Below are 26,732 nucleotides of genomic sequence, written 5' to 3'. Positions count from 1 at the left end.
TCTTCCTTAAGCAAAGGGTTGCCAGCTCTGGGTTGGGAAAGGCCTGGAGACTGTGGGGGTGGAGCTGGGACAGGGCGGGGAGGGGCCTCAGCGGAGTATAATGCTATGGCCCTCTAACTCAGCCTTTTTTTTCTCCAGGGGGACTGATCACGTTCGCCTGGAGACGGGCTATAATTCCAGGGGTCTCCAGGTCCCACCTGGGAACTGGGATCCCTGCTTAAGCACAACTGAGATGCTGGGTGGCTCTGGGGGTGGATGCCAAAAGAGGCTCTCTAAGGCCAAGAAGGTCCTGGTAGCATATGATGAATCGGAAGCCACTGCCTTTGCTTTGCAAAAACTGAACAAGATTCCCAGCGATAAGACGTGTGGAAGTCATTCATTCATTCCTAGGGCCGTGACAGAAGTGACTGGGGTGCACAACACATGTCAAGCTGCCCTCTCGTGCAAGGAATTTGGCAATTTCGGTTATAGTTAATAGTAGGAAACAGCAAAATACGTTTTCAAACTTTTCCTCAGTGGTTGTCCCTTAATTGGCAAAAGAATTCTTAACATAATGTGGCCTTTGGATCCATGTCGTATGGAAATGTTAAGAATTCTTTTGTCAGTTAAGGGACAACCACTGAGGAAAAGTTTGAAAATCTAAAGACCATTTTGGTTGGAACCTTCACAATAAAATAAAAGAGACAAGTTTCTTTATCTGTATAGCTTTATTTGTTAACATTTGTTGGAAAGACATACGTTTTGTAAAAATATTGATATTTTGACTTTATTTTAAGCCTAAGGGACAGGTTACTTCTCTGTTTTGAAACTGATTTGAGCCTCTTGTGGCGCAGAGTGGTAAGCAGCAGAAATGCTGTCTGAAGCTATCTGTCCATGAGGTTGGGAGGTCGATCCCAGCAGCTGGCTCAAGGTTCCATCCTTCCGCACTGGAGGGCGTCACCCCAACGGTCAGACATGACTCGGTGCTTGCACAGGGGATACCTTTACCTTTTTACATTGATTATTATAACTCCAAGCTCCCACCCCCTGCTTGCATAAGCCTGCCCCAAACAAAGAAGGCAGAACTTCCCTTTTTTCCAAGGAAAAGGCAGGCTCCTCTTGTTCCATGAAAAGTGTGTGGAGCATCTTATACCTAAGGGTTAGGTTTACTTCTGTGTTTAATATCATAACTACAAACTGTCCCAATTTCTCCTGAGCCTTGTATCAATTCTTCACTAAATTGCTTTTGCTATTCTGCCAAGTGAGTTAATTGGAAAGGGAATCAGCGGGGAATCAGGCAGAATCTTGCTCTTCTACCGCACACCAAAGCAGCTGCCCTCCTGAAACGATCTTCCTCAACTCCAGCAGCCCTGCTGCTATATAGAGGATATGCAAGGGTGAGCCACAACGGAGGGAGAAAGCGCCCAGCTGACTATGGGGCTGACTGAAAGAGCATAAAGTTAACAACCTGTTAAGTATATACCTTAAAAAATTGTACCTTTAATGTTGTTACAAAATTCTCTGGTTGAAGTTTACAAGTGGTTAACCGAGGAGGCGGAAGTACACAGATAAAACTGCTTTATCACCCGAGTTGCGCAAGTAGTATGTCATGCTGAACATGTATTCCAGAATACATGCTTGGAAGGTATAAAATCTAATGCTTGGAATGTATAAAATGTTATCATTGCAGCAGCCTGTAACCAGGGACGTCCGAGACCTTCACATTGTGCTCTCTTCCTGGCAGAGGAAATGCCGAATAAACTGCTGAGCCTTCTGCTTCTCAACCATGCCTGGCTCAGTGTGGCCAGGGGGCAAGCGCAGCAACAAGCCTCCAAAAATGCTAGCTGCATGGGAAAACCAAGAAGACACATTAATATTTTAATCACAAAATGGGCATCCAAGTCCTGAGAAAGACTCCCCTTTCCTACCCCCACCCTCCCACTGACTCAAGCAAGCGGCGAAGAAAGTTGGAGCACGGTGTCCTGCTTATTTAAATGCTCCAGAATTAAGATTATGGTTCGCTGTTTCCTTGCTTAAACCGCAAAGCTTTAAAATCCATCATTGCCTCACTCTTTTGCAATTGTGAGGCTTCCTCTTTGCTGTAGATTAGAAGAAGAAGAGTTGGTTTTTATACCCTGCTTTTCACTGTCCGAAGGAGTCTCAAAGCGGCTTACAGTCGCTTCCCCTTCCCCTCCCAACAGACGCCTTGTGAGGTAGATGGGCCTGAGAGAACTCTGAGAGAAACTCCTCTGTGAGAATAGTTCTGAGAAGACTTGGACTGTCCTGAGGTTGCCCAGCTGGCTGCGTGTGAAGGAGCAGGGAATCAAGCCCAGGTGTATAGATTAGAGGCCACCACTCTTAACCACTACCCCAAGCTGATTTGCCCACCCTCTGAAATTCTGGGTGGGTCTGGGCCAGCTTCCCTGCCTGGCTTGGAATGAAAAGGAGACGGGGTCTAGGCATCCTGGCCCTCCTTCTTCCCCTAAATGAGCACAGCTTTTCACACTCTGGCCCTGTGTTGTCCACCTGATATTTCCCCCCAGGCCTGGTGTGGAAGCCACCCTTGGTCGCAACCCCTGGACTTTGGCCCAATCAGGGTTTGGCCCTGTCTCTTCCTGGAAGTGATAAAAGAAGGGTTGGTTGCCTGTCCTTTGCTGTCCCTCCTAGACTTTAAAGGTGTCAGGCCTAGACCTTGGCCCTTCTTAGTTGCTGGCCTTCATCCTACAGCAGGGACTCATGCTAATTGTAGTCCATAGATATCTGGAGAGCCACCATGTGGCCACTCCTGTCCTACAAGCTGATGCTGGGCTGTCCAGCTTTCCAGTCTCCTCTCTATTCTGGTAGATGCTACCGCCTAACTGGGGCCTGTCATTGCATGTACCGCCGAACTGGACACTGGGTTTTCTCCTGCCTCCGTCAGGGCCCTGGGTCATTCATGGCTTGCCCAGTGGGAGAAGGGCAGGACAGCAGCCTAACCTACTTCACAATATGAATAAAATTGAGAGGACCATGGACACCACCCGTGGAGAAAGGGGTGGGATAAAATGTAAGGCATACGGATGCATGGACTGAATTCTTCCTGTCCCTCCCCCCCTCCCCCTCCCCCGCACATGTACCAAAAGAGGTGGCTTCATCCCTCATTCGGTTCTCACCAAGAATATTCACATCCAAATGATTCTTCTCAGAGTGTTTCAGAAGCTCCCGCAGAAATGCTACCAGGTAATGGAACACATTTTGGTGGCACTTGGGCAGCGTGGAAATAACCTGCAGCAGAATGGGTGCATGTTAGTGCTGCATGCCTGTTTCCAGAGACAGGCAAGTGACATATCAGGCCGCTCCGTCCTGTCCCTCTCCCAGCACCTGCCTCACCTGGCTGCTCATCTCATAGCTGTTGGCACACGCCAGGCTGCTTCTGTACAGCCTGGAGCAGATGACTGGCTCTGGAAGGCTCTCCAAGAAGAGCAGCAGTGCTTCAGCCATAGAGTGGTTGCTGCCAACTGGGGCTGGGAAGGGGAGGTTAAAGAAACAGACAGCAAATTGAGGCTCTCAACCCCGACTGTAATTAATACTAAGCGCATGCTGGCAGGGGCTCATGGTAATTGTAGTCCATGGACATCTGGAGAGCCACTGTTTGGCCATCTCGGGCTATACCATGATGCCTTCCCCTCCCTGAGCCCTCCCTAGCACGCAGTATATGTAAGACTTTTGTTTGAGCATAACTGCAGCATAACTAGGGTAATTTTATATGCTTTGAAATTATGAGTGATGTATTTAATATTCTTAACTCAGAAAAGAGCAAGAGTCCAGTAGCACCTTATAGACTAACACAATTTGTGGCCAGGGGTATGAGCTTTCATGATTCACTTCTCACTTCTTCATCTTGATGAGTTCAGTAAGGATTTCTAAGAAAACTGGTATGGCATATATTTAAACTTCCCCAAATTTCCAGTTTTCCCTGCAGCTTTAACATTCATAGAATCATAGAGTTGGAAGGGACTTTCTGGGTCATCTAGTCCAACCCCCTGCACTATGCAGGACACCCACAACCCTATCGCTGACATATTTTCTTTGAAAATTTATTTTCTATGTTTTAAGTTACTAACTGATTTCTGGGGACAACAGTTCATTATGTGAAGAGATGGCTGGGATGGCATTGAAGGATTGAACAGACAGGCCAGGGAGCTCTACATCTTCCAATGTGTTTGCTTTGAAACCCCTATAACATCTGTGTATTTTATTTATTTGTTTATTTATAATGGGATTTATATTCCACCCTGTCTTTGGGAACTCAGGGCAGAGGAGAATTGTTTTGGAAAGCAGTTTTATGGAGGTAATGAGCTTCCTTTAATTAAAAAAAGTGGGTTCTAGAACAAATTAAGCCTGATTTCTCCTTAGAAGCTAAAATGACTAAATTGAAGCTACCAAACTTTGAGCACTTCATGAGAAGACTCACTGGAAGAGACAGTAACACTGGGAAATGTTGGACAGTAGGAAGAGAAAAGACCCAACATGAGATGCATTGACCGAATAATGGAAGCTGTACCCTCCGGCTTGCAAGCCTGTTAATGATAGGATATTTCGAAGGTAATTCATTTATAGGGTTGCCAGAAGTCCTCTCTGCTGCCATGGAGGATCCAGGCAATTTAAGAGCATTAAAATATACAAACAATTAAAAAAGCACTCAACACGAGAGAAGCAAAAGAGACTTTTCCAAAAGACTCATCAAAGGATACCGAGAACATCCAGGGCACCTGTGTCCAACCAGTCACGGATCTGTTCAAACTCTGGCCTCAAGCCTGGCTGTTGAAAGAGGTCTTCCTGCAAGAAAGGATATATAAGCAGCCACCTCGTAGGGAGAGATAAGAAAGAAAATAGCTTGACTCACTTCTCCATTCCTGGCTCAAGCAATATCTCCTGTGCTCACATCCAGCTCTCTTTCCCCTCTGCAAAACATTTCCAATCAGCTGGTCTGCCTTGCACAGGAGGATCCTGGGCATACAGCAAGGAAAAGGGTAGAAAACCAGAGCCAACCCTGCTTAGCTTCTGAGATCTGACAGAGATCAGACTAGGCTTCGCCATCCAGGCCAGGGCAGCCAGGGACTAGCCCTGTTGAAAAAGGAATGCTAAATCCAGGCCCAGAGGCATCCTAACCTGTTGGCAAGCATTGCGGTAGAGGTGGTCCACCATCATCCACAACTCCTTGGGGATGTCCAAGGGCTTCTCATCCCGAAAAGCATCGTCTTTCAACAACGGCATCAGGGTCTGAAAGGAAGCACTGCTTTAGATGGGGATAACTTAATGCAACACAACATCCTAGATGGATGGATGCTCCTCATCTTGTGTAATACCCCCCCTCCAAAAAATTGCTGCCAGTTCCACCTCCAGGGTGGTGCACAGTCAAATAATAAACAGTAGGAACCCACCAGCTCCCTGATCGCCTCTGGCAACATCTCACAGATGGGTTCCTTTATGTAGCAGAGTGTCTGGATGGGGCACCCGAAACAGCTGGGCAAATAGTTCCCTGACACAGACAGAAAATAATCCTTGCCCCTGTCCAGGTGAAGCACCAAGATATCCTCCAGCTTGTCTTCTCCAGCGTTCAAAGCCGTTGCTGTTGATTTATTCACCAGCAGTTCCAACTTGATCACCAGCTCTGAATCTTCACGGAAAATGAAAGAAAGAAAGAAAGAAAGAAAGAAAGAAAGAAAGAAAGAAAGAAAGAAAGAAAGAAAGAAAGAAAGAAAGAAAGAAAGAAAGAAAGAAAGAAAGAAAGAAAGAAGTTACGTTATTCCATTCAGAGTTTCGGGGAGGACAGAGAGTCTTACTATCCGGCTGTTTTTCCGGTTTGGCTAAATTTATTGTAATATTTCCTTTTGATCAATTATTTTGTTGACTCAAAGTTTGCTTCTTTTCCATAATTATTTAAATTCTTATAAAATCAAGTACAAGGTTTAATTTTTTACACTAAGCAAATGCTTACTAACACAACCACCTGGGGGCGGCAGTGGGGGCAAGGAAATGGCATTCATTCTCCTGTGCTCTTTGAAAAGTGTGAGACACAAGATGGAATTCCATAAAATTCCACAGGGAGGGATACAGATAGGAGACAAGCAATTGCTTTCTGTGGTCTTCCAAAAGCAACAAGTGGAAGCAATCCCAAGAACATGCCCCCCCCCACATTCCTCCCAAGAGCTCATTGAAAGGGGCGCCCATAGGTTAAAACCAATGGTATCAAAGGCCTCCGAAATTCAGCCTGGCATGCTGGTAAGAGTATTGCGCTAAGCTCTAGGATCCTCAGGTTTGAAGTTCTCCCCTGCCATGAAAGCTCGCTGGGTACTTTTATGCTAGTCACACATGCTCGGCCCTAGCCTACCTCACAGGATTGTTGTGAGGATAAAATGGAGATGAGTAGAATGTTGTAAACCACTCTAAGTCCCCATTGGGAAGGAAAGTGAAGTTAATGAATGAAGCAAAGGCTTACAGGATCAGATGAACCCAGCCTTCAGGATTTTTTCCTTAGAAGCAGCAGCTTAATGATAGTGTCTGCTTGTCATGGAGAAGGTCCAAATTTCTATCCCCAGCCTCTCCAGTGGAAAGGACCAGGAAGTAGGTGATGTGCTCAGCCAGGGAGCCTAGAGAGCTGCTGCTAGTAGAATAACTGACTTTGATGAGGCCTGATTCAGTATAAGGCAGTTTCATGTGTTCACATGAAAACTCACATTGGTTCAAGTCCAAAACTAAAGCCGCTCACTTCTCCATAAAGGTTAACTATAGAGCGGTAGCAAAATGAAATGGAACTCTTGAGGCACGTTGAAGACTATGAAGAATTTTATGCAAACAGTTGCACATTCAGGGACTGGAACTACTTCTACAGATTCTCCACTATTTTATATAAAGTTATGAAGAACAATTTTTGTAATGCTCCACTTTTCACTAACTGGAGGATTCCCAAAACAGCTTACAAACACCTTTCCCTTCCTCTCCACACAACAGACACCTTTGAGGTAGGTGGGGCTGAGAGAGCTCTGAGAGAACTGTGGCCCAAGGTCACCCAGCAGGCTGCACATGGAGGACTGGGGGATCATACTCAGTTCTCCAGATTAGAGCCCATTGCTCTTCACCACAACATCACACTGTCTGCCTGAAGCAACAAACACAATGTCCTGGATTGACGAAGGGCAGGAAGAACAGAGTAAGATGTAATCACAACATTAAATTTTATTGAGACAGAGAAGAGTAGAGAGAGTTGGTGTGTGCGTATTATGCAAGGCATCCTGGGTGGTTATCTACCAGATTAGTAATCAGGCTCTGCGCACACCCCTGGCCACACCCAGGCTATAAATACTTACAGCCAGAGGGAAAATTGAGGGAAGATGGACCTCAGTGTGAAGCACCCAGGCTGAGGTTTCTCTGTTCTGTGTTTTGCATGGAAAGAGGAGGAGGGAGAGCACAGCCCATAGACTGACCTGATGGACATCTGCCCAGGGTGTCATGCTTCCATTTTTGTTCACTGGTTCCTTCTTATATTGTGCTTCGCAACAACTTGTCTCAAAGCGCATTTTTATGTCACTTTGATCCCTGTAGGGCAGTGGTTCTCAACCTTCCTAATGCCGCAACCCTTTAATCCAGTTCCTCATGTTGTAGTGACCCCCAACCATAACATTATGCCAGTGTTCTTTCACAGAAATTAAAACCGAAAGTGACCAATGGCGTGAAGATCCATTGTTCATGATTGTATATAAATTGGTTCCCCCCCCCCGCCCCGGGGTTTCTCAGTTCAGTTCTGCCTCTTGTCCCACCATGCCGATCTCGCTCTTTTCTGCTGCTCCTGACAGATGAAGGCTCCATCTTGATTTAACCTGCAAGGTTGTTGTGTGGATGGCGACCCCCCCCCCCCCCGGGCCTAGCTGCTTGCCCTGCCGCGACCCCTGTGAAAGGGTCGTTCGACCCTCCAAAGGGGTCCCGATCCCCAGGTTGAGAACTACTGCTGTATTTATTTATTTATTTATTTATTTATTTATTTATTGGATTTGTAGGGGAAGTAAAGCAGGATAAAAATGTATAACCTCAGCCTGGACAATGAGATAGATCAAACCCACAACCTTTCTGTTTGATGGACTACAACAGGTCATGCAGCAATAAATTAGCTGCAGCTAATGCTGCCTCCTTGAAATTATAAAAAAATGAGGAGAATTGAATGAATGCAAAGGGAAAGGGGTGATCATCTCATGTGCAGGGGCGGCTACATCCCCATCCCTTCAGGAGTCACAAATTGAAGCACTGTGCATGCAGATGTAGGCGCTCAGACATACACACATGGCAGCCAAGTCACCTGGCAACAGGAAGCCCTCGCTTGGTTTTGCGACCAGCCACGGCTTGCAATAGGTGTCTTCATTGGGTTTGTTAATAAACTTGAACTGGCAGGGGACGGGACCGTTGTGGACGGTGACAGACTCTTCCTGAAACTGCAGGAACTTCACATCCTTGAAAAGGAACTGAATGGGGGAGGGGGATAACACACAGCAAGCGTCACAGGTTGTTCTTGCCTTTGCCCTAGGGATGCCAACCTCCACGGGGCACCTGGAGAATTACAACTGATATCCAGATGGACAAGATTTGGAGATCTTTGAGAACAAACCATCATCTTTCCCATGCTCCATCCTCCACATATTTACCAACCCTGAGCTGGCAATTCGACTTTTCCCAAGTGGTTGGCAGCTCCCATTTAGTCCTCCTGCTTTGGGGTCACAATCAAAGCCAAAGACCAAATGCCTGACCCAAACACTCCTGCCTAGGGTTCCCAATCTCCAGGAGGGGTCTGGAGATCCCCTGGAATTATAACTGACCTCCAGACTGTAGAGATTCATTCCCCTGGAGAAAACAGCTGCTTGGGGATGGACTTTATTCCCCGCAGATGTCCCTCCCCTCCCTAAACCCCAAATCTCAGGCTCCACCTCCAAATCTTCATGAATGCCTGAACCCATAGTAACCCTATGCCTGCCAATGCTCTGCTCTGATGTACAGCTCCTAGTTGTAGAAATCTTGCCTAGATTCCTCTGTGGAAGGAAATAGGCCACCCCAAATGCAGTTCTAGGCAAGCTAAGCAGAACCCTTTGAGATTATCTTCCAAGAAGAAGAAGAAGAAAAAAAGTTGGTTCTTATATGCCGCTTTTCTCTACCAGGAGTTTCTAAGTGGCTTACATTCGCCTTCCCTTTCCTCTCCCCACAACAGACACCCTGTGAGGGAGGTGAGGCTGAGAGAGCCCTGATATTACTGCTCGGTTAGAACAGCTCTATCAGTGCTGTGGCGAGCCCAAGGTCACATTTGCTGCATGTGAAGGAGGAATGTGGAATCAAACCCGTCTCTCCAGATTAGAAGTCCACACTCCTACCTACTACACCAAGCTGGCTCTCTTAACATGGTCAGAAAGAGCATGTGGAGTGAATCCTGCTGGTCAAGACCACACATCCTACCTCTCCTTTGGACAGGGTCACTGATGGGATGCTGGCGTTTTCCATCTTATCCAAGGACCGCGCAATTTCCTCAAAGGCTTTGCGATAGCACTTCTCATCCACCACTTTTACCTGGAAGATACATTTGGCACCATCGGTGGGCCTTTCTTCTGCTGGGAAGACCTCTGCAGAACCTGCCATGTAAAATTAAGCACCCAACAGCTGGGCTGTAGAGAAGACTGAACCCCCATCCCAAGGAGTGCCATACTAAACAAATGGGAATACAAATCAATCCTCTTCCAAGTTATTCTGGTGACCCAAGAGGCTGCCCACAGGAGCCTGATTCTTCTGGCTTAGACAGTGGGCACGTGACTGGCAGCAATGATGGTTCCCGAAAAGGAGAGCCCAGCCTTTTAACACCTGACCCTGATGCACACATGCAGACCACTTCCTTAGGCATCCACACCTGGCCCACTTCAAGGTCAGAAGCAGGGTGTGTGTGAACAAAGGGACCATTCCAAGGTTCCCTTCCCAGACTCCAGTTCAGCCTCAACACTGGATGGGTGCCTACAGGGCCGGTGCCAGCACACCCTCAAGCAGGCCAGCTGCCAGGGCCCATAGCTTCTGTGGTGGGGTCCACTGCTGCAGTCTCCAAACTCAAGTGTCTACTTCGGTGCCTGCACCCGCACCCTTCCACGGCCTGCTCCCGAGTGCTTTGTCACCTGGGCCTCCAGCTCAGGATGTTGCCCAGAGCTGCTGGAGAAGGGCGTACAGTGCACCAATCATCAGCATCCCTGGTGGCCATGGCAACAGTGTTCCTAATCACACCCACCATCCAGCACCATCAGGGAAAGGTTGAGCAAGCAGCGTGGGCAGTTCAGATGGACAGAAATCTTGCCAGTGGGCAGGAGAACAATGCACAAGCAAGTGAGGGCACACGGATGGAAGCGTAAGAAGAGGGTCCAGGTCTTGGGCATAGGGCCTCCCAGGCATGCTCTGCCCAATCCCCCCTCCCCAAGCCTAGCCCTGGGTGCCTACCCCAATGTCAAAGACCGCACTGACGGGCTTGTGGTCGCTGTTCTTCAGGGCCATGTGGCTTTGGTAGCTCAGCTGAGAGATGGTCTTCCCTCTCCAGAGGATTCTGTCACTCCAAGCTGGGACACAACACTTCTCACTGCAAGGGAAATGGAGAGAGCACAGCCCCCTCCCAGCCATAAGCAGGTGTCCTGCAGCCCTACAAAAGGAAGCCACCCTCTCTTTGGCCTGTGGAAGCCCTCCCTTCCCTCTTGTTGGTCAGCAGGGATAAAGACAGTGAAACCAAAAAGCATTCAGAGCCTGGGGAACCCCCATGTTGTTGTTGTTAGGTGCGAAGTCGTGTCCGATCCATCACGACCCCATGGACAATGATCCTCCAGGCCTTCCTGTCCTCTACCATTCCCCGGAGTCCATTAAAGTTTGCACCGACTGCTTCAGTGACTCCATCCAGCCACCTCATTCTCTGTCGTCCCCTTCTTCTTTTGCCCTCAATCTCTCCCAGCATTACGATCTTCTCCAGGGAGTCCATCTTTCTCATGAGGTGGCCAAAATATTTGATACTTTGGGGTACCCCATACTCACCCCAATTTCCTTCTCAGGAAGGTGCTAACTCTGCACTACCATGGGGAGCCCATTTTCCCTCTCTCTTTCCCCAGAGTCTGCTGATATCGAAGTGGGAGAAGGGATCCAGACTAGTTCTGGTGAAGACTAAAGCACTTACAGTCATCTTTGCTTGAAATTGCAAAGGTCAGAGATGCACTGAGCCTCTCACTGCATCTTTTGTTACTAGGGGAGACTGATCATAGAATCATAAAATCACTGAGTTGGAAGGAGCCATACAGGCCACCTAGTCCAACCCTCTGCTCCATGCAGAAGACTATAAGAGAAAGAAAAAACCTACCCCAAGGCTACTATGGATGTTACTAAAATTATTACAGAATAAATGAAGTAAAGGGTTCTTCGTTCTTGTTTGTTTATTGCCATGTAGGATCCAACCAGAACCGTTTCTAGATATGTCCCGTTTTCAAATGGAAATTTTCCTCAATGGTTGTCCTTTGAATGTAAATATCATGAATATCCAAATTGTGAAATTCAACCTCTACTGAATAATAGCATATATATTGGCCTTTGGCAGTTGATATCACTTACTAGCATCCCCATATTGAAGAGCCAAAGGAAGGAATGTGTCAGTGTTTGTCCCTTGTGGCCCTTCCTTGCATACCAAGGGAATTGCTGATTGCCACTGTAGGATGGTTGGTGAATTTCCTCCAGGCCAGGCTGGATTCTGAAGATTTTTGGTGTGTGTGTGTGTGGGGGGGGATCATTTGGGCATGAAATTGGGATCACTGTGGATAGGCAGTTAGTTGTGAGTTCCTGCATTGTGCAGGGGGCAAGACGAGATGACCCTGGAGGTCCCTTCCAACTCTATGATTCTATTGTATGGCTGCTCTTGCATTTTACCTTTTAACGGGAGCAGGCAATGCTCAGAAAGCAAAGTAAGCATGATGCTGCGCCATACTGCCTACCTGTCATCCCAGTCATCAGAGCCAGGGTTGTATTTGTAGGTTGGCTGGAAGGAAATCTCTCCCTCCTGGAAGCCTTCAAAGACCAGCTTGGCACCCATCTGAATCTTCAGCTAAAAGAACGAGAGGACAAAAGGATGAAGACCAGTAATACCAAATGGAGCTTAGACTTGCCTTCGTCTCTTGCTCTAGAGGAGAACGGCTGACAAGCTAAAGTCAGCTCCAGGTAGAGGAATATGTACTTTCCCAGCCTCAGCTGGGAGGCAGGAACGCAAATGCCTCAAGGCATTTGTTCCTTTACAATCTCAATTCTGTATCACAGTACCTGTGATACAGTACCTGTGTTCTGTGTTCTGTGATCTCCAGGATTTATCAGCATGTAGTGCACTGGAGTTCCCAAATTCATGGAAGATAGTTCTGTTAGGCGCTACCAGCCATGGTAACTAACCTCCACATTCAGAAACAGTAAATCTCTGAATCTCGGTGCCAGGAGGCAATATTGGGGGAAGGTCTCATGCCCTATGGTTGGCCCTCCAGAGGAACTGGTTGGCCACAGCATGAGATGGGATGCTGGACTAGATGGGCCACTGGTCTGATCCAGTGTGGGTGCCAATCTGGGGTGAGCTCAGCTCATTGATTGACGGTCATTGGTCTGAGAATATCCCAGAGCTCTCTGTTTCTGGTCCATCGGAGCCCCTTTAAAGTTTATCCCCAGGATTCAAGACACACATCAGTGGTCCCCCACTGGAGATGGCTGCTCTAACCCCTACACAAGAAGGTTTGGTGGCCCAGGTTAAATAAAGCAAGAAGCCTTGAAGCAGTTTTGGGACGCCAGCCGCTTCCCAAGAAGTCTCCTCTGCCCTGCACCCAAAAGGAAAGCACAGCTACCTGCCCCAGAAGAAGGCCTTGGGTACCTGGTCATGCTGATGAAGGGCTTGGAAGTCCCGAGCCCTGATCAGCTTCTTCACCTGCTCCAGATCCTGCTTCTCCAGCCGGTAGTTCAGATCTCCCAACCACAAGACAACACTAGGAAAAATAAAGGCGCTGAAGACAAGCAATGCATCGGGCAGGTTGAGAATGAACCAATTGCACCAGTAGAGGAGGCCGCGGGGGAAGAGAGGAGGTGGAGCAGGAGGGGACCCCCTCCCCAAATGCAGCCCTAAGGCCTTGCTCCTTCAACAGTCATTTCAGTCTGTGGCTATAAGTGGAAAATACAGCTGGGGGCCAGACTGCAGATTGATCCAACAGTCTCCTGATTGAGCATATCAGTTGTCAGAGGCATGGATTGTAAAATGTTTTTAATTTGATATATGTTTTAATGTTATTCATAACTGCATTTTCCTGTTGATGTTACCTGCCCTGAGCCTCATGGGCAGGGTAGGCTACAAGAATAAAGATTTTCATTATTATTAAAAAGTGAAAAGGAACTGCAGCAGCAGCTAAAATTTCTTCTCTCCAAGTTGCTTTTTGCCCATGGGGAGAGTTGTAGATTGCCATAGAGATGGGGAAAAGGGGAGGGGCATTTTGACCAAAAAACAGCTGAAGGAAGACAGCACCTTCATCCCCTGCTGTGCCTCCATTTCTTGGGGAGCAGAAAGCAAGGGTTTCCCCAAGAAAAGCAGCAGGGAGAAGAAAGCAGGGGGCCAAATGGCTCCGAGCCATTTCAATCCCAGCTTTTTTTCCTTCACAAACTTTTATGAACTGCCTTAAAATTTATGGAAGTTCACAGCAGCTTTTCAGTTCACAAAATGCCCCAAATTCACTATGAACTTTTGTTTGTGAGATGGTTCGTACCCCTCCCTAGTGAAGAACTAGTTCCCTTGTTCCAGCCCTGCTTAGCTTCCGAGATCTAAGGAGATCAGACTCGTCACCTTCCTCTGCAAACAGCATCTAGAGGGGTTTTACGTAAGCAGAAGGAGGCAGAGGGAGAACAAGACATCACTTAAAAGGAAGGTGTGTATGTGTTTCTTCCCACATTCACAACACACCATTCAATTGTCTCCTTGCAAGCAACAGCACAGCATCCTAAAGCAATCTAATTGGACCCCTTCCCTGCTTCTGCCAACCTACTCATGTCCATTGATGGCGAGTGGTGGGTGACCGGGCTGGAGCTGGTGGAACTGCATGCGAGCACAGATGTCTTGGACTTCCTGGTTCCTCCGCTCGTACTCCTCAGGGTGGGCTGCCAGGTGGGCATTGAGCACGCAGACGGTGGTTTTGTGGAGCTGGAACCTGATGGCTACCCCACCCTTGTTGCCCTGGGCACCAGGTGGGGGGAGAGAGACAGAAAGAGAAAAAGAAAAAAAGTCAAATGCTTTCCACCTGCACACTACCATGTAGGAAGACATTACTATGTTAATAAAGGTTTCTGAGTTCATGTGGGGAGACTGCCCTGAGTGGCTTCCAAATGGATGTTTTCCCACCACCTTTGTTTTCACCCCGGAGTACTGTTTTTGGAAGCACCCACACAACACCTTCAAGCAATTCTCCATTTTCCAGGGTTTCCCCATCTTCGATACACCCTCTCTCAAACTTGGTTCACTCACCATGTTGTTTGAAAGAAGGAAGCATATTGGCATGTCACCTTAATGGGAAGGTGGTGCTAAGCCCCCACCCGCATCAGTACCGTTTTCCATACCACGCCACCAGTGGCAGTGGAAAGGGCCATCAAGTTGCAGCTGATTTGTGGCAACCCCATCAGGAGTACAAGGCAAGAGACATTCAGAGGTGCCACAAGACCCTTTATCTACCAATGTATCTGCACGCTCTTGCCATTACGTATTTTGACTCCATTTTGTATGTCTTTGTTTTTAGTATCTGCCTTGCTTTGCAGTAGTTGGGATGGGCCAACTAGGGTTCAGAAGGTAGAGGGTACAGATTAATATTTTCTGCTTCTGCCATTCCATTGGGAGGGGCAGGGAGTAAATCTGTAGGTGCCTGGGCTCCAGTTATCTCCACATCCTTGGAGCCCAAGCAGGGCCTATTGTGACTAGCAGGGAGTTTTGTTTTGGGGCAGCGTAAGAAGAGAATGGGAAGGGTGTTATCTGGCATTTTCATGCCTGAATTCAGAACAGAGGGGAGGGAATTGGTTTGGAAATATAAGGGTTCTTGAGTAGGCATGCTTTAGTCTCAGCAAGGAATTGGAGGAGTCATGTTTCTCTTGTTGCCGAATAAAGAGATTTCTTCTACTAAAAGTCTGCTCATTGTGAATATCAACAGGAGCCTCCTGTTGAAGTAAAGGGCCGGGGGGGGGGGAGAAGGCATCCTTCGGGGCCCACCTCCAATTAGTCGAAGGACCACATGTGGTCCGCAGCCCACAGGTTGGGGATCGCTACTTTAGAACACACACACAGTAATTGTAATAGCACTGTCACTTCAGCAATTATAGGGGTTTTTTTCCAAGTCCTCTAAAAGCTCTCCAGTGTTGTGGTGAGAAAAACTGCAGGAAAAATGGTAGGCAACAGGGGAGAAACTGTTCAGAAAACTCCTTTGCGGTTACTCCAGTGTGAATGGCTCTGCAGTTGCAATAGTCACGAACGCAGATCAGAGAATCTTTGCCATGCGGCTGCTGCCCTAAGGAAAAGTCTGGGATTTCCAAGCACCCCTGAAGGTGCAAAGAGGACAGAGAAAGCAGAGGACAGAGAAACCCTCACCATCCTGCCCATGATGCCTGTGCCGACCGTCTCGGCCTCCACCTCCGAGATGTTCATGGCCAGCTCTGTCCTTACATACAGCAACAACAGGATTCCAACCAGCCGGACAAGCTTCACCTGTTAACGTGGAAGGGAAGAGGGAAGGTTTGTGCTCACTGTGCCCACCCAAGGAGGACGGCGCAAGAGAGATCCAGAGTTCTGCTAGGGCTTAGGGGTCTTCTTGATTGCAGAGCCAGTTCGCAGACACTCCAAACCCTCAGGCTTCTTTGCCAGGTGGAGGCAGGGAAGGAGGGAGCAGACTTGTGTGCTCCTCTCTGCAAGTTTGGAATGGAGGAGAGGGAAGGAAGTGCTGACATGACCCCAAAGAAAAAGGTCAACCTGCCTGCTCAGCAGCCCATCCCCAATTTACCTTGGCATATTTGGCTCCTGGGTGCAGGCTCTCTGTGACCGCCTTGAACCATTCCTCTTCCTTGGGTGTGTCATTGAAGAAAAAGGCCTCTTTGCTCAGATCAAGCTCTTGGAAGCTGCATCCAAGAGAGGAAGCGGTGGGTGAGAAGCCTTGGCACATGCATCCCCCGGCATTACTTCCCCAGTAGAAAATACTGGACTGTCATCTGCCCACTAACTTATAGGTGTGTAATGCAATTCGGGGGCTGAGAAGGTAACATGGAGGAGCCTGATCCAGTCAAATCTTGGAAACTAAACAGGGGTAGTACTTGGATGGGTGATCACATGCACAAAAAAAGGACTCTGCAGACCAACTCTGCAGACCAATGGCAAACCAACTCTGCTTTTCACTTGCCTTGAAAGCCCCTTGCTGGGGTTGACATAAGTCAGCAGCACTTATGTATGTAATGCAATTTGGATGATTAGAATTTAAGTGACCGAATGAGGCATGGCTTGATGCCAGGAGTGCACTTATGTGGGATTTGCTGGAACTTGACCAGAGTTGAGCCACCCCCACCCCCCATGTTGTCTGCTTCTGTCAAAGCCCACCTAACTCTTTGAGCAGGGGTAGTCAAACTGCAGCCCTCCAGATGTCCATGGACTACAATTCCCACGAGCCCCTGCCAGCCAATGCTGGCAGGGGCTCATGGGAATTGTAGTCCATGGACATCTGGAGGGCTGCAGTTTGACTACCCGTCTTTGAGTGACGGCATTATGGAGTGGACTTGGAAGTTGCCAGCGTAGTGTAGTGGTTAAGAGCGACTGCCTACAATCTGTTTTGATTCCCTACTGCTCCACATGCAGCTCCACATGCAACTTGTGTAGCAGTTAAGAGCAGTGGCCTCTAATCTGGAGAGCTGGGTTTGATTGCTCTCTCCTCCACATGCAGCTGGCTGGGGGACCTTGGGCTAGTCACAGTCTTGTTAAAGCTGTTCTCACGGAGCAGTTCTGTCAGAGCTCTCAGCCCCACCTCCCTCACAGGGTGTCTGTTGTGGGGAGAGGGAGGGAAGGCGATTGCAAGCTGCTTTGAGACTCCCTCAGGTAGTGATAAGCAGAGTATAAAAAACAACTGTTCTTCCTGACCTTCTCCTCCCCAGAATGGGAACTTTCCCCACTATCTCTGAGGGAAGCAATGGGAAAAAATCTTCTTGTGGAGGGCAGTGAGAGAGGAGGCATTATGACTCCCCCCTTCCAAATGCAAAATTCCTCAACTGAATCTTCCATTGAGCCCCCCACCCAAGAAGGCCATTCAGATATGGAGCGTGTTAAAACTTGACTTCCCTCTGAAGTCCTTCCCCACATTTCTGGAGATCCCTCCCTCTTCAGCACCAGAAGCTTTAGTGATGGGTGGGAACTCCCAGCTTGGGCATCCCAGCCCCACTAAACACAGCGCCTGAGCATTACATTGAGAGCGCCCCCTCTGGACTGGAGGTGTTCCTGATTCCTCTAAAGCAGGAGTGGCCAAACTGCAGCTGGCCAGATGTCCATGAACTACAATTCCCATGAGCCCCTGCCAGCACCATGAGGCAGGGTCTCATGGGAATTGTAGTCCATGGACATCTGGAGAGTCACAGTTTGACCACCTGTCTGAAAGCATGTACCTAGAAACGGAAAGTGAGGCCTACATACCCAACACAGTAAACGTCAGGAGGCTCCCCCTCATGGCTTAGCCAGGGCTGCAGGTCTTCTCGAGGGGACTGACCGTTCACATTGTACGTCCCAGCAAAGAACCTGCCGAGAGAGAGAGAGAGAGAGAGGGGAGCTGCCCAGAGCTGCAAGGAGCAGCAGAGTTCTGCCAACCCCCACAGACAGCATAATGACAGACTCAGCAAGCAGCCTCTGTGGTCTCCACACCAGCCTCTGCCCTGCCTAAGCAGCTGAACGGCCACTTACGATTATAAATAGAGATGCCAGTCCCCAGGTGGGACTCGGGGATCCCCTGGAATTGTAGCTCATCCCCAGGTGACTGAGATCAGTCCCCCAAGAGGTCTCAAGCTTCCTAATGCCGCGACCCTTTAATACAGTTCCTCAGGTTGAGGTGACCCCCAATGATAAAATTATGCAAGAAATTAAGCCGAAACTGGCCAATGGCGTGAAGATCCATTGTTCATGATTGTTTTTTTCCCCCAGGGTTTCTCAGTTCAGTTCTGCCTCTTGTCCCGCCAAGCTGTGCCGCCACCTGGAGCACCTGTGCTGGAGGCACTGCTGGAGCAACTGGCAGCCGAGCGCAGGCACCTGCAGGTGAAGCAGCAACAGTGGCAGTGCCCCCCCCCCAGCCAAGCTGCTTGCCCTACCATAACCCCTGTGAAAGGGTTGTTCGACCCCCAAAGGAGTCTCGACCCCCAGGTTGAGAACCAATGCCCTAGAGAAAATGGCTGCTTTGGAGGGTGGATGTCATAGCATATTGCTCTACTGAGGTCCATCCTCACCCCCCAATCCTGCCTACTCCCAGCTCCACCCCCCCCCCCAAGTCTCCAAACCAGTGCTGGCAACCCTAATTATAAAGGGAGCAGAGGGAAAGGAGGGAAGAGTAATTCTCACTTCAACAACCTTCGTTTCTTTATGCCTCCCTGCCCACCTGTCCCTCCAGGCTGCCGTTACCTGAAGCTCTGGAGGTGGGTGTACGATTCTTCCTTCTGCTTCAGCCAAGACTGGAGGAGGTTGTCTCTCAGCCCACACTGTCGAGGGGACAGGCCCTGTGTCTGCTCAGAAGTTGGCCCACTGGAAAAATGGAGCCTCTCACTGGCAGGCTTTGGCCTAGCAAGATAGCAGGGCAGAGAGGAGAGGATTCAGGGAGGCGGGACTGACAAACCAGGCCTGCTCTGGGTCCCACAGCTTGGGTCAGCCCAGAAAAATCAGATTTCTCTTCTCTCTCATACCGCCAGGGTGAAATGCAAACCGCCTGCCCCTGGAAGCTCCATCTCAACCCAGAGATGATGTAAGTGGGCTGTGGGCAGTCCACAGTGACAAACATGCTCTCCATACACACAGACTCCATGGCCGATGCTTCTGGTGCCTGTACCTGGGGGCATCCTTCACCTCATCACTGGTACTTTGTTCTGGGTCTGCTACCTTCACATCTTTGTTCCCTGCAATTCCAAAGAAAGCCCTCAGTGGCCTTTTTTGTTGTTGTGTGTAACTGTATGCCAGCAGAGCCTGCCAAGGGCTTTCTCCCAGTAGGGATGCCAGTCCCCGGTGGGACCCAGGGATCCTGTGGTTTTACAGCTCATTGCCCGGCGGCAGAGATCAGTTCCCCTGGAGATAATGGCTGCTTGGGAGGGTGGACTCCATAGCATTATACTCCACTGAGGTTCCTCCCCATCCCAAATCCCGCTCACTCCCAGCTCCACCCTCAAAGCCTCCAGGTATTTCCCAACCCAGAGCTGGCAATCGTATCTCCCAGGGAAGGTTTTTTGGTCTGCTCACCTCCCAAGAGGTCTGCCATCCAACAGAAACTCAGCTATCAAGGAAGGCCAAGGAGAAATAGGCATGCAGCTGGACAAAGAACTCCACCTTGACAGACCAGGAGAAACTGCCAGGCTCAATAAAGAGTTTAATGAGAGAACCTTCTAACAGGAGAGTGCCAATTTCCAACACAATTTTTAGCAAACAAGTCCCGGTGAATTACCCTTGTTTCTATATACTTCAGCAGTGTATAATATAATAACCAATGTATGAAATGAGATACAATTAGTGAATGATCTGTGTTCTCTTCATCTCCAGGAACATGCAGGGGCAATTGCTAAATTCAAGTGGGTAGCCATGTTGGTCTGAAGCAGCAGAACAAATTTAGAGTCTAGTGGCACCTTTAAGACAAACCAAGTTTTATGCAAGGGATGAGCTACATGAAAGCTCATCCCTTGAATAAAACTTGGTTGGTCTTAAAGGTGCCACTGGAACCTAAATTAGTTCTAGCATTTACTAATTGTATTTAATTTCATCCATTGATTACTATATTATACACTGTTGAAGTGTATTGAAACAAGGGTAATTTACCGGAACTTGTTTGCTGATAATTGTGTAGAGAATTGGCATTCTCCTGTTAGGAGGTTCTCTCATTAAACTGCTTATTGAGCCTGCATGGATTCATTTGTATTCAAGTGCCACCTCTGCTGAGAGATCCTTGTGTGGGTCTTGACAACTGTAAGCTCAGGGCTTCTGTGCCAGAACTGGTTTGGGTTGCAGCCTTGGACTGGGCGAAGTTTATGTTGCCAGCACGGACAGTGTCTTTACTACTGAGCCAGTAATTTTGCTCCCTCTCAATCATCCACGTTTCAACACTGGACAGCAGAGCTTCCAGACAGGCTTGAATCCCAGAACCTCTCATCAAAGGGCAGGGGGCGAGGGGAAGCATGGGCTCAGCACCTGCTAGAAGTAGTGAGGCACTGTACCTGGACTGCAGCGTTTCCTGACCTCCCGCAAGAACATCTGAGTGTGAGAGCCAAAAGGCAGCCGCACCAGCAAGGTGGCACTGCCCGAGGTGATCTGGACTGTAACATCAGAGCCTGCACATTGAGAATACAAGAGGCGAGCAGTATGCACATTATTATGGCAAAGGCTTGTCTAGCTTGAAAGCCCAACCGTAGCTGCCCACTGCAGGCTAAAGTGACCTGCAATGAACACAACTGCAGACCCAAAACTAAACAGTGGAAAAGGCTGAAGGAAGGGCCTTGAGCTTGTTACAACCAGGGCCTGGGTAATATCTTCAGCTACGAATCTACAGCTACCTCCTGGACAGGCTGACCCAAATCATTCATACATACAATCTGGGTTTTCTTTTCCCCCTTTACTTGATTGATACTCCCATTTTCTTTTTCAGTGGAGACCTGAAGTGGCTTACATCAGTCTCCTCTCCTCCATTTTATCCTCACAACAACCCTGTGAGGTAGGTGAGGCTGAGAGTGTCTGATTGGCCCAAGGTCACCCAGCAAGCTTCCACATCATGCGTGGGGATGGAAATCTGGGTATCCCAGCTCCTAGTCCAACTCTCGAATCCTGGGTCCCCAACCAGAAGCACCCAGTAGATTGTCACTTTGAAGGTTGGGCCCTCAGATGGAGAAGGTTTATCTTACCAAGTCAAATTTTCTGTATTAGGAGACCGTCGAAGGCCCCTCCAAAAGCCTGAAGAAGCTGATCAGAATGCCCAATGAGGCTTTGCTTTTTTCTGATCAGAGAACAAATTTTATTCACAATCTTGGGCACTGAGAAAATGAGAATGAATAAAATCTAGGTCTATTTTGGCCAGGTTTCTGGTAACTTAAAGACTCTGGAGTGTTTACATTCTTATTACTATTGCATATACTGTTTAGTATATTATTAGTAGCCTTTTACCCAGGTGTTTCCTTGTAATTTGACCATAGCAGCCATGGGCATCACCTTGGGGAGCCTTGCTCTAAGCCATTATATCCCATGCATAATTCTGACAGCCTAACCTGCCAGGAAGCAGAGTGAAATATTCTGGGGGCAGAAACAACAGCCTCACCCTGCTTATGAATCATCCTGTTAGGAACCACAGGGCTAACTGAGCCACTTACCTGGAATCTGCAGGTCATTCTCCAGGGAGACTGTCAAAACAGGAGGAGAAAAGCTGTCACTGGTGGAGGAGTAAAAAAATACAAAAGAGGGGAGGTACACTGACAGTCAGGAACTAAAGTGGGAGCAAGTCCTGGTGTGACAGAAAGTCAAAAAACTATTAAATGGTTAACAAATTTTACTGACAAAGTGCTAAATGTAGAATAGTGCCAGTCTTTGCTAATAAGCTTGAAAACAAATTATTTCTTAACATACAGAGATAATGTAGTTATACATACAGGTTCAGAAAAAAAAAACGCCCAACAACTTTATTAATATGGTCATTGACCAGTAAGAGTCCAGGGGGGAAATTACAAATTAAAATTCTGGTATGACACCTCTCTTCTAAGTAAATTCTGTGTACAACGTCATCATCTTCATAAAAACTACATTGTTCGCAAAAAACAGGTTTGCCTAGGATTTCATTCTCAAATAAACCCAATCTGTGATGGCTCGCACCACCATTTAGAGTTTGATTAGCCGTGACAGCAGGTGTGTCATTCTCAAAATATTTTTTCTGAAGCTACAGCAAGCATATATTGCACTCACAACATACGTTTTGTCTAAACAATCATTTCACATTGCCTTTCACAGAGAATAATCCCATTAAACTCATGGTTTAATTATATCGCTTATTAAAAGAGACTAACTTAGTCATAAATTGGACATATGTTTATTTGCTATTGTCAGACGTCTTGTGAAAGCAATTAGCAGCGAAATGGGATTGGCAGCTGGCATTGGTTGGCAGCTGGTGCCCTGATTTCAGTGTCAACATTGTCTCTGCACATTAAGAAATAATTAGTTTAAAAAGGGCTAGTAAAAACTGTGACCATTCTTGTATTTAATGTTTACTTTGTCAGTAAGAACTATCAGTAATTTTTTTTAACAATTTCACTTATTCCATTTAACTTTAGGAATGCAGTTTTCCTCGTTGGACAATTTCACTGGGGGAGGAGTGACAAGAGAATTGCCCAGATCAATCATGGCCTTGGGGTGCAGGTTGCCCCCAAACCCAAGAGAATAGATGATTGACTTCTCCTGAAGCTGGGGGAGGGGGAGAAGCATCTACCCACTACCTGTCAGCCGTTATTTGGCATGGGTCTCTCTCTTCAGCTTGACCGAATCCATTCAGAATTACAAAAAGGCAAAAGGGAAGCAGAAGACACTCCTCCTGGATACCCTCTGTGATGCAGGACTGACACAGGAGAGGAGGCAACCACAGGGGCAAAACCCCCTCTACCTTCTTCCACTGAAAATCCCTCCTGGATGAGTAGAACCCTGTCCAGGCCCACGTCCTCAGCTGTGACGGCCATTCTCCGGTGCGTGTAGAGGCATATCCTGCAGGCATAGAGGAGAAAAGAGAACCCAACCAATCCCCAGTATCAGTAACCCCTGCCATCATGTACGGTTGCAGGCGCCCAATTTTTTCGGGCCTGCAGCCACATTTGGAATTCTGACACGGCTCACACATGGTCACAGCAACAGACTGCTTGGAATGCCAACTGCAGCCCGTCGCAGTTCTACCTGGGTACTGTATAAGCCCCAAACCAAGACACCCCTAGGTCAAATAATGCCAGAATGGCTGGCATCAGCATGCATGGGTTGGATGTTTCTGCCTGCTTGTCACAGGGGCACTGCCAGCGTGCCATGGCACGAGTGGTAGGCTGCAGTAAGGTTGCAGTGGATTGTGCTGCCATTGCTATGGCCTCTGTGCCTGGGATTAGGAGATCTTTCCCACTATAATTCTCCACTACCAAGCATACTGCCTAGTGGCACTGATGCTGAGCCAGGATCGGGACCTCAGGATGGGACATGCCTGCCATGTGCTCCTCAGCTGCAACATGATGCATGAAGGAGGAGGAAGATATTGGAATATGTGTTACTGTAGCAGCACCGGACCCCATGGCAACACCTGGGCAACGTACATGGACTTTCCATGGCTCTCAACCAGGCTCAACAGTCGGCTCTCCATGCCCTCCTCAGTGGCCAGGATTCCTTGCACCGTGTGCAACGGAAGGTCAAGGAAGCGTCAACAGAAGTGTACCAGGAACATGAGCCCTCCCACACATATAGCTCAGCCCACTTGAACTCATATTGAGCGGCTAACTCTTCTCCGCTCTCTCCGTGCCCACTTGAGAGGACAACCCAGCAAAGCAAAGTGCCCTTCTGGCATTCCCATTCTCTCCTTTTCGGAAGGATATGGCCAGGCAGGTCTCCCCCGCAGACAGTGTCTCCTGGATGGCGAAAGACTGGTCCATCCTGTGGGTTGAGAAGGAAGCAGAGGGGTCTCAGAAGACTGAACCCAAACTGGGCATGAGGGACACCAAAGCCACCCAGGTTTTGATAGAGTTTTCTCTGGACTGTGGAGCAGAGGACAGTGCTCAATGTTATGTTGTACGGAAGCCCTGACTGTTGGTTTTCCCTTATAATGATAATTCAGGTGCCGATGACTAGGGATCCAGAAGCCACCAGCAGCAGCAGAGAAAACTGGGCTTGCGAGGAACTGAGAGAAAACTGAAGGGACCCAAAATGTGGCTGGCAAGCTTCATATAGAGTAACAGAAACCCAGGGCCAGCTCCAAGTTCTGAGGGCCCCTCTTTGCCCACCACCAGGACACCCACTTGCACCTCCCTTCTCGCCCCCACTCATTTGCCCCCCTGACCATGACCCTTCCCACTGCCCACACACACAGCCACCTGCATGCCCTTTCCTGAGTGGTGCTAGGCATCATGTGTGGTTGGATATCTCACTGCTGTGATCAAAGGAGCCCTGCTTGCATCACCCATATACTCCTTGATGGTGCTCGACAGCCCAAGTAAAGACAAGTACGGGAGATGGGATGCTTGTGAGTCTGTGGGCGAGGGAAGGGTATGCAGGCAGGAGTCAGTGCTAGTGGGCCCTGGCAGATGTCTCACCTCCCATGTGTCAGCAATGCCTTTCTGCCGTAACCCTGGCCAAACTCAGCTATGCCGGAAAACAAATGGATGTGAGTCATGACATATAAAAATGGAAGCACTCAGAAACCTGGAGAGATATCCGAATATGTCCCCCCCCCCCCCGCAAGAGCATTACGCTCTGCTAGTTCCAAAAGGCTGGTGGTCCCTGGCTCAAGGGAGACTCACCTGGCCTCTACCAGGGCCAAGGGTTTTAAGGTTCTGGCCCCAACCTGGTGGGATGAGCTCCTGGGTTCTGTCGGAGCTTGGCGAGTTCTGCAGGGCCTGCAAAACAGAGCTCTTCTGTCCGGCATTCAGTTGGACCTGGCTCTCCAGAAACTTGAAACACGCCCTCGTAAAACCCTGGATGTGGTAATTCAACGGGGCCTGGAAGCAAAGGATGCCAATTGTTGCTTGAGATCAGGGGTAGTCAACCTGTGGTCCTCCAGATGTTCATGGACTACAATTCCCACGAGCCCCTGCCAGCAAATGCTGGCAGGGGCTCATGGAAATTGTAGTCCATGGACATCTGGAGGACCACAGGTTGACTACCCCTGCTTTAGATGGTTTTAAGTGATTTTGTTTGTATTACGTTGCCGGTTTAAAATTGTTGCCCACTACCTCAGACGACTGGGCCGATGCAGGCGGTCCTATAAATCTAATAATCAATAAATTTAAAAGAAACTTCTCCCATCTCCTTGTCTTTCACTAACACCTCATGCATCTGCTGAAGTGGCCCCTGGAGCACGAACGATCCTGCCTCACAAACTGTTAGGCCCTGAGGTAGCAGCGGACCCTTTCAAGTCTGTCTGGAAAGGGATGAAAGTAGTCCCAGTTGCTGGGCCCCGACAGAGAGGACAGAACCCTCCGCCTAAGAGGTGAAGTCCCAAGTCCTGTTGTACAGAGCTCAACTCCCTTCGCAAGACCCGAACCTGTCATTCACGCACAGGGAAGCTCGACGTGATGGACAGCACATCTAACCCACACGTGGAAGCGCCCACCCTGCGCTCCAGGCAGGAGGCCACACTGGGCTGAATTGGCGGTGGAGCGAACTTTGGGGAAGTCGACGGGATTGCCCGCAGCAGCAGCAGCAGAGCATCCAAAAGCAACGCTTCGTGTCTCCAGCTTTGCTTGCTTCCTCAGCCCGGCTGGGGGAGCGGGGAGGGCTCCCTTTGGCTCGGGCGTCCGCTGACGGGCCTCTTTTCTTACTGCGCTAAAACAGCTGCCCCGGAAAGAACCCTGCCTAGCCCCACCCCGGATAGTGGCAGTTCTCCTCCGAGTCCTCCTCACCCCAGCAGGCAAAGAACTCCCCCTCCCCGCGCGGAAGAATAAGCCTCCCCCCGGCTCCCAGCTGCTGAAGCCCCCCCCCCCCGCCAAGCCCGGAGGCTACGGGACAAGAGACCCCCCCCCTCCCTCTGCAAGCAATGGTTGCCTCGCCCCGACGGGCTGCGCTGGTTACTTGCCGCACCCTCGCAGGCAGCGGCCCCCTCCTTCGCCCGGACGCCGCGCTCCCAAGCGGCCGCCCAGCAGCCGCCCCTCCTGCCTGGAGGCAGCGGCCTCGGCGTAACCCTTGAGCGGCCGAGCGCAACGCGCCGGCCCAGCTTGGCCCCGGGGGGGGGGGGGGTCTGCCGAGACAGAGCCGATCCCGGCCTGACGTTGGAAGGGCAGCAGAGGACATCCCCCCCCCCACACACACACACAGGCACCCACTTAGCAGTTACCTGTGCTATCCGGTAATGCTCTTTTGGGAGACTATTCCACACACACTGGGTACCACTTTCAATGTGCTTTTGCCGTTGGATTCTCCTGCGTGGAACAGGGAAACCCACCACTTCGAAATTGCACTGAAAGCGGATTATCTAAGGCAGTGGTTCTCAGCCTTCCTAATGCCGCGACCCTTTAATACAGTTCCTCATGTTGTGGTGACCCCCCTGACCATAAAATCATGCAAGTGTTTTTTCACAGAAATTAAACCAAAACTGACCAATGGCTTGAAGATCCATTGTTCATGATTTTATATACATTGTTTTTTTTTCTCTTCTTCTGGAGGTTCCCAGTTCAGTTCTGCCTCTTGCCCCACCATGCCGATCTCGCTCTTTTCCGCTGCTCCAGATAGACAGACAAACACTCTATCTTGA

At 49.0% G+C, this 26,732-nt stretch overlaps 1 protein-coding gene across 5 annotated transcripts; it reads right to left on the bottom strand.

Moving 5' to 3' along the window:
* Positions 1 to 688: 688 nt before the first annotated feature.
* On the bottom strand, positions 689 to 26,184 carry INPP5B (inositol polyphosphate-5-phosphatase B). 5 transcript variants are annotated; one of them, XM_077337254.1, is made up of 24 exons: positions 26,063 to 26,184; positions 24,784 to 24,981; positions 23,864 to 23,920; positions 23,587 to 23,667; positions 22,902 to 22,999; positions 21,625 to 21,654; positions 20,482 to 20,595; positions 19,113 to 19,179; positions 18,692 to 18,847; positions 17,720 to 17,821; positions 16,053 to 16,167; positions 15,644 to 15,760; positions 14,061 to 14,248; positions 12,905 to 13,016; positions 11,994 to 12,103; positions 10,471 to 10,606; positions 9,454 to 9,564; positions 8,312 to 8,474; positions 5,403 to 5,638; positions 5,131 to 5,241; positions 4,713 to 4,797; positions 3,349 to 3,482; positions 3,132 to 3,243; positions 689 to 1,823 (listed from the first exon to the last, which is right to left on the bottom strand). In XM_077337254.1, exons 2-24 carry the CDS (start codon positions 24,906 to 24,908, stop codon positions 1,699 to 1,701), a joined length of 2,685 nt encoding a protein of 894 aa, XP_077193369.1. In that variant the 5' UTR covers positions 24,909 to 24,981; positions 26,063 to 26,184; the 3' UTR covers positions 689 to 1,698. The 5 variants fall into 5 exon arrangements, with proteins under 5 accessions (XP_077193369.1, XP_077193370.1, XP_077193371.1 ...); XM_077337255.1 differs by lacking the exon at positions 26,063 to 26,184 and adding an exon at positions 25,542 to 25,894; XM_077337256.1 differs by lacking the exon at positions 26,063 to 26,184 and adding an exon at positions 24,577 to 24,625 and having other exon boundaries at positions 24,784 to 24,923.
* Between the last annotated feature and the right edge of the window lie 548 nt (positions 26,185 to 26,732).

This window comes from Paroedura picta, chromosome 5, assembly GCF_049243985.1.
Source record: "Paroedura picta isolate Pp20150507F chromosome 5, Ppicta_v3.0, whole genome shotgun sequence".
Lineage (NCBI taxonomy): Eukaryota > Metazoa > Chordata > Lepidosauria > Squamata > Gekkonidae > Paroedura > Paroedura picta.
This window is presented reverse-complemented; position numbering and strand designations above follow the sequence as displayed.

Excerpts from the sequence above, each read along its gene's own strand:
- INPP5B (XM_077337254.1), bottom strand. The coding sequence starts at position 24,908 with ATGCCGGACAGAAGAGCTCTGTTTTGCAGGCCCTGCAGAACTCGCCAA. Across the intron at positions 23,000-23,586 it reads GAGAGCCATGGAAAGTCCAT|GATATGCCTCTACACGCACC; the intron begins GTACGTTGCCCA and ends CTATGCCTGCAG. Across the intron at positions 17,822-18,691 it reads ACCCACCTCCAGAGCTTCAG|GTTCTTTGCTGGGACGTACA; the intron begins GTAACGGCAGCC and ends CTCTCTCGGCAG.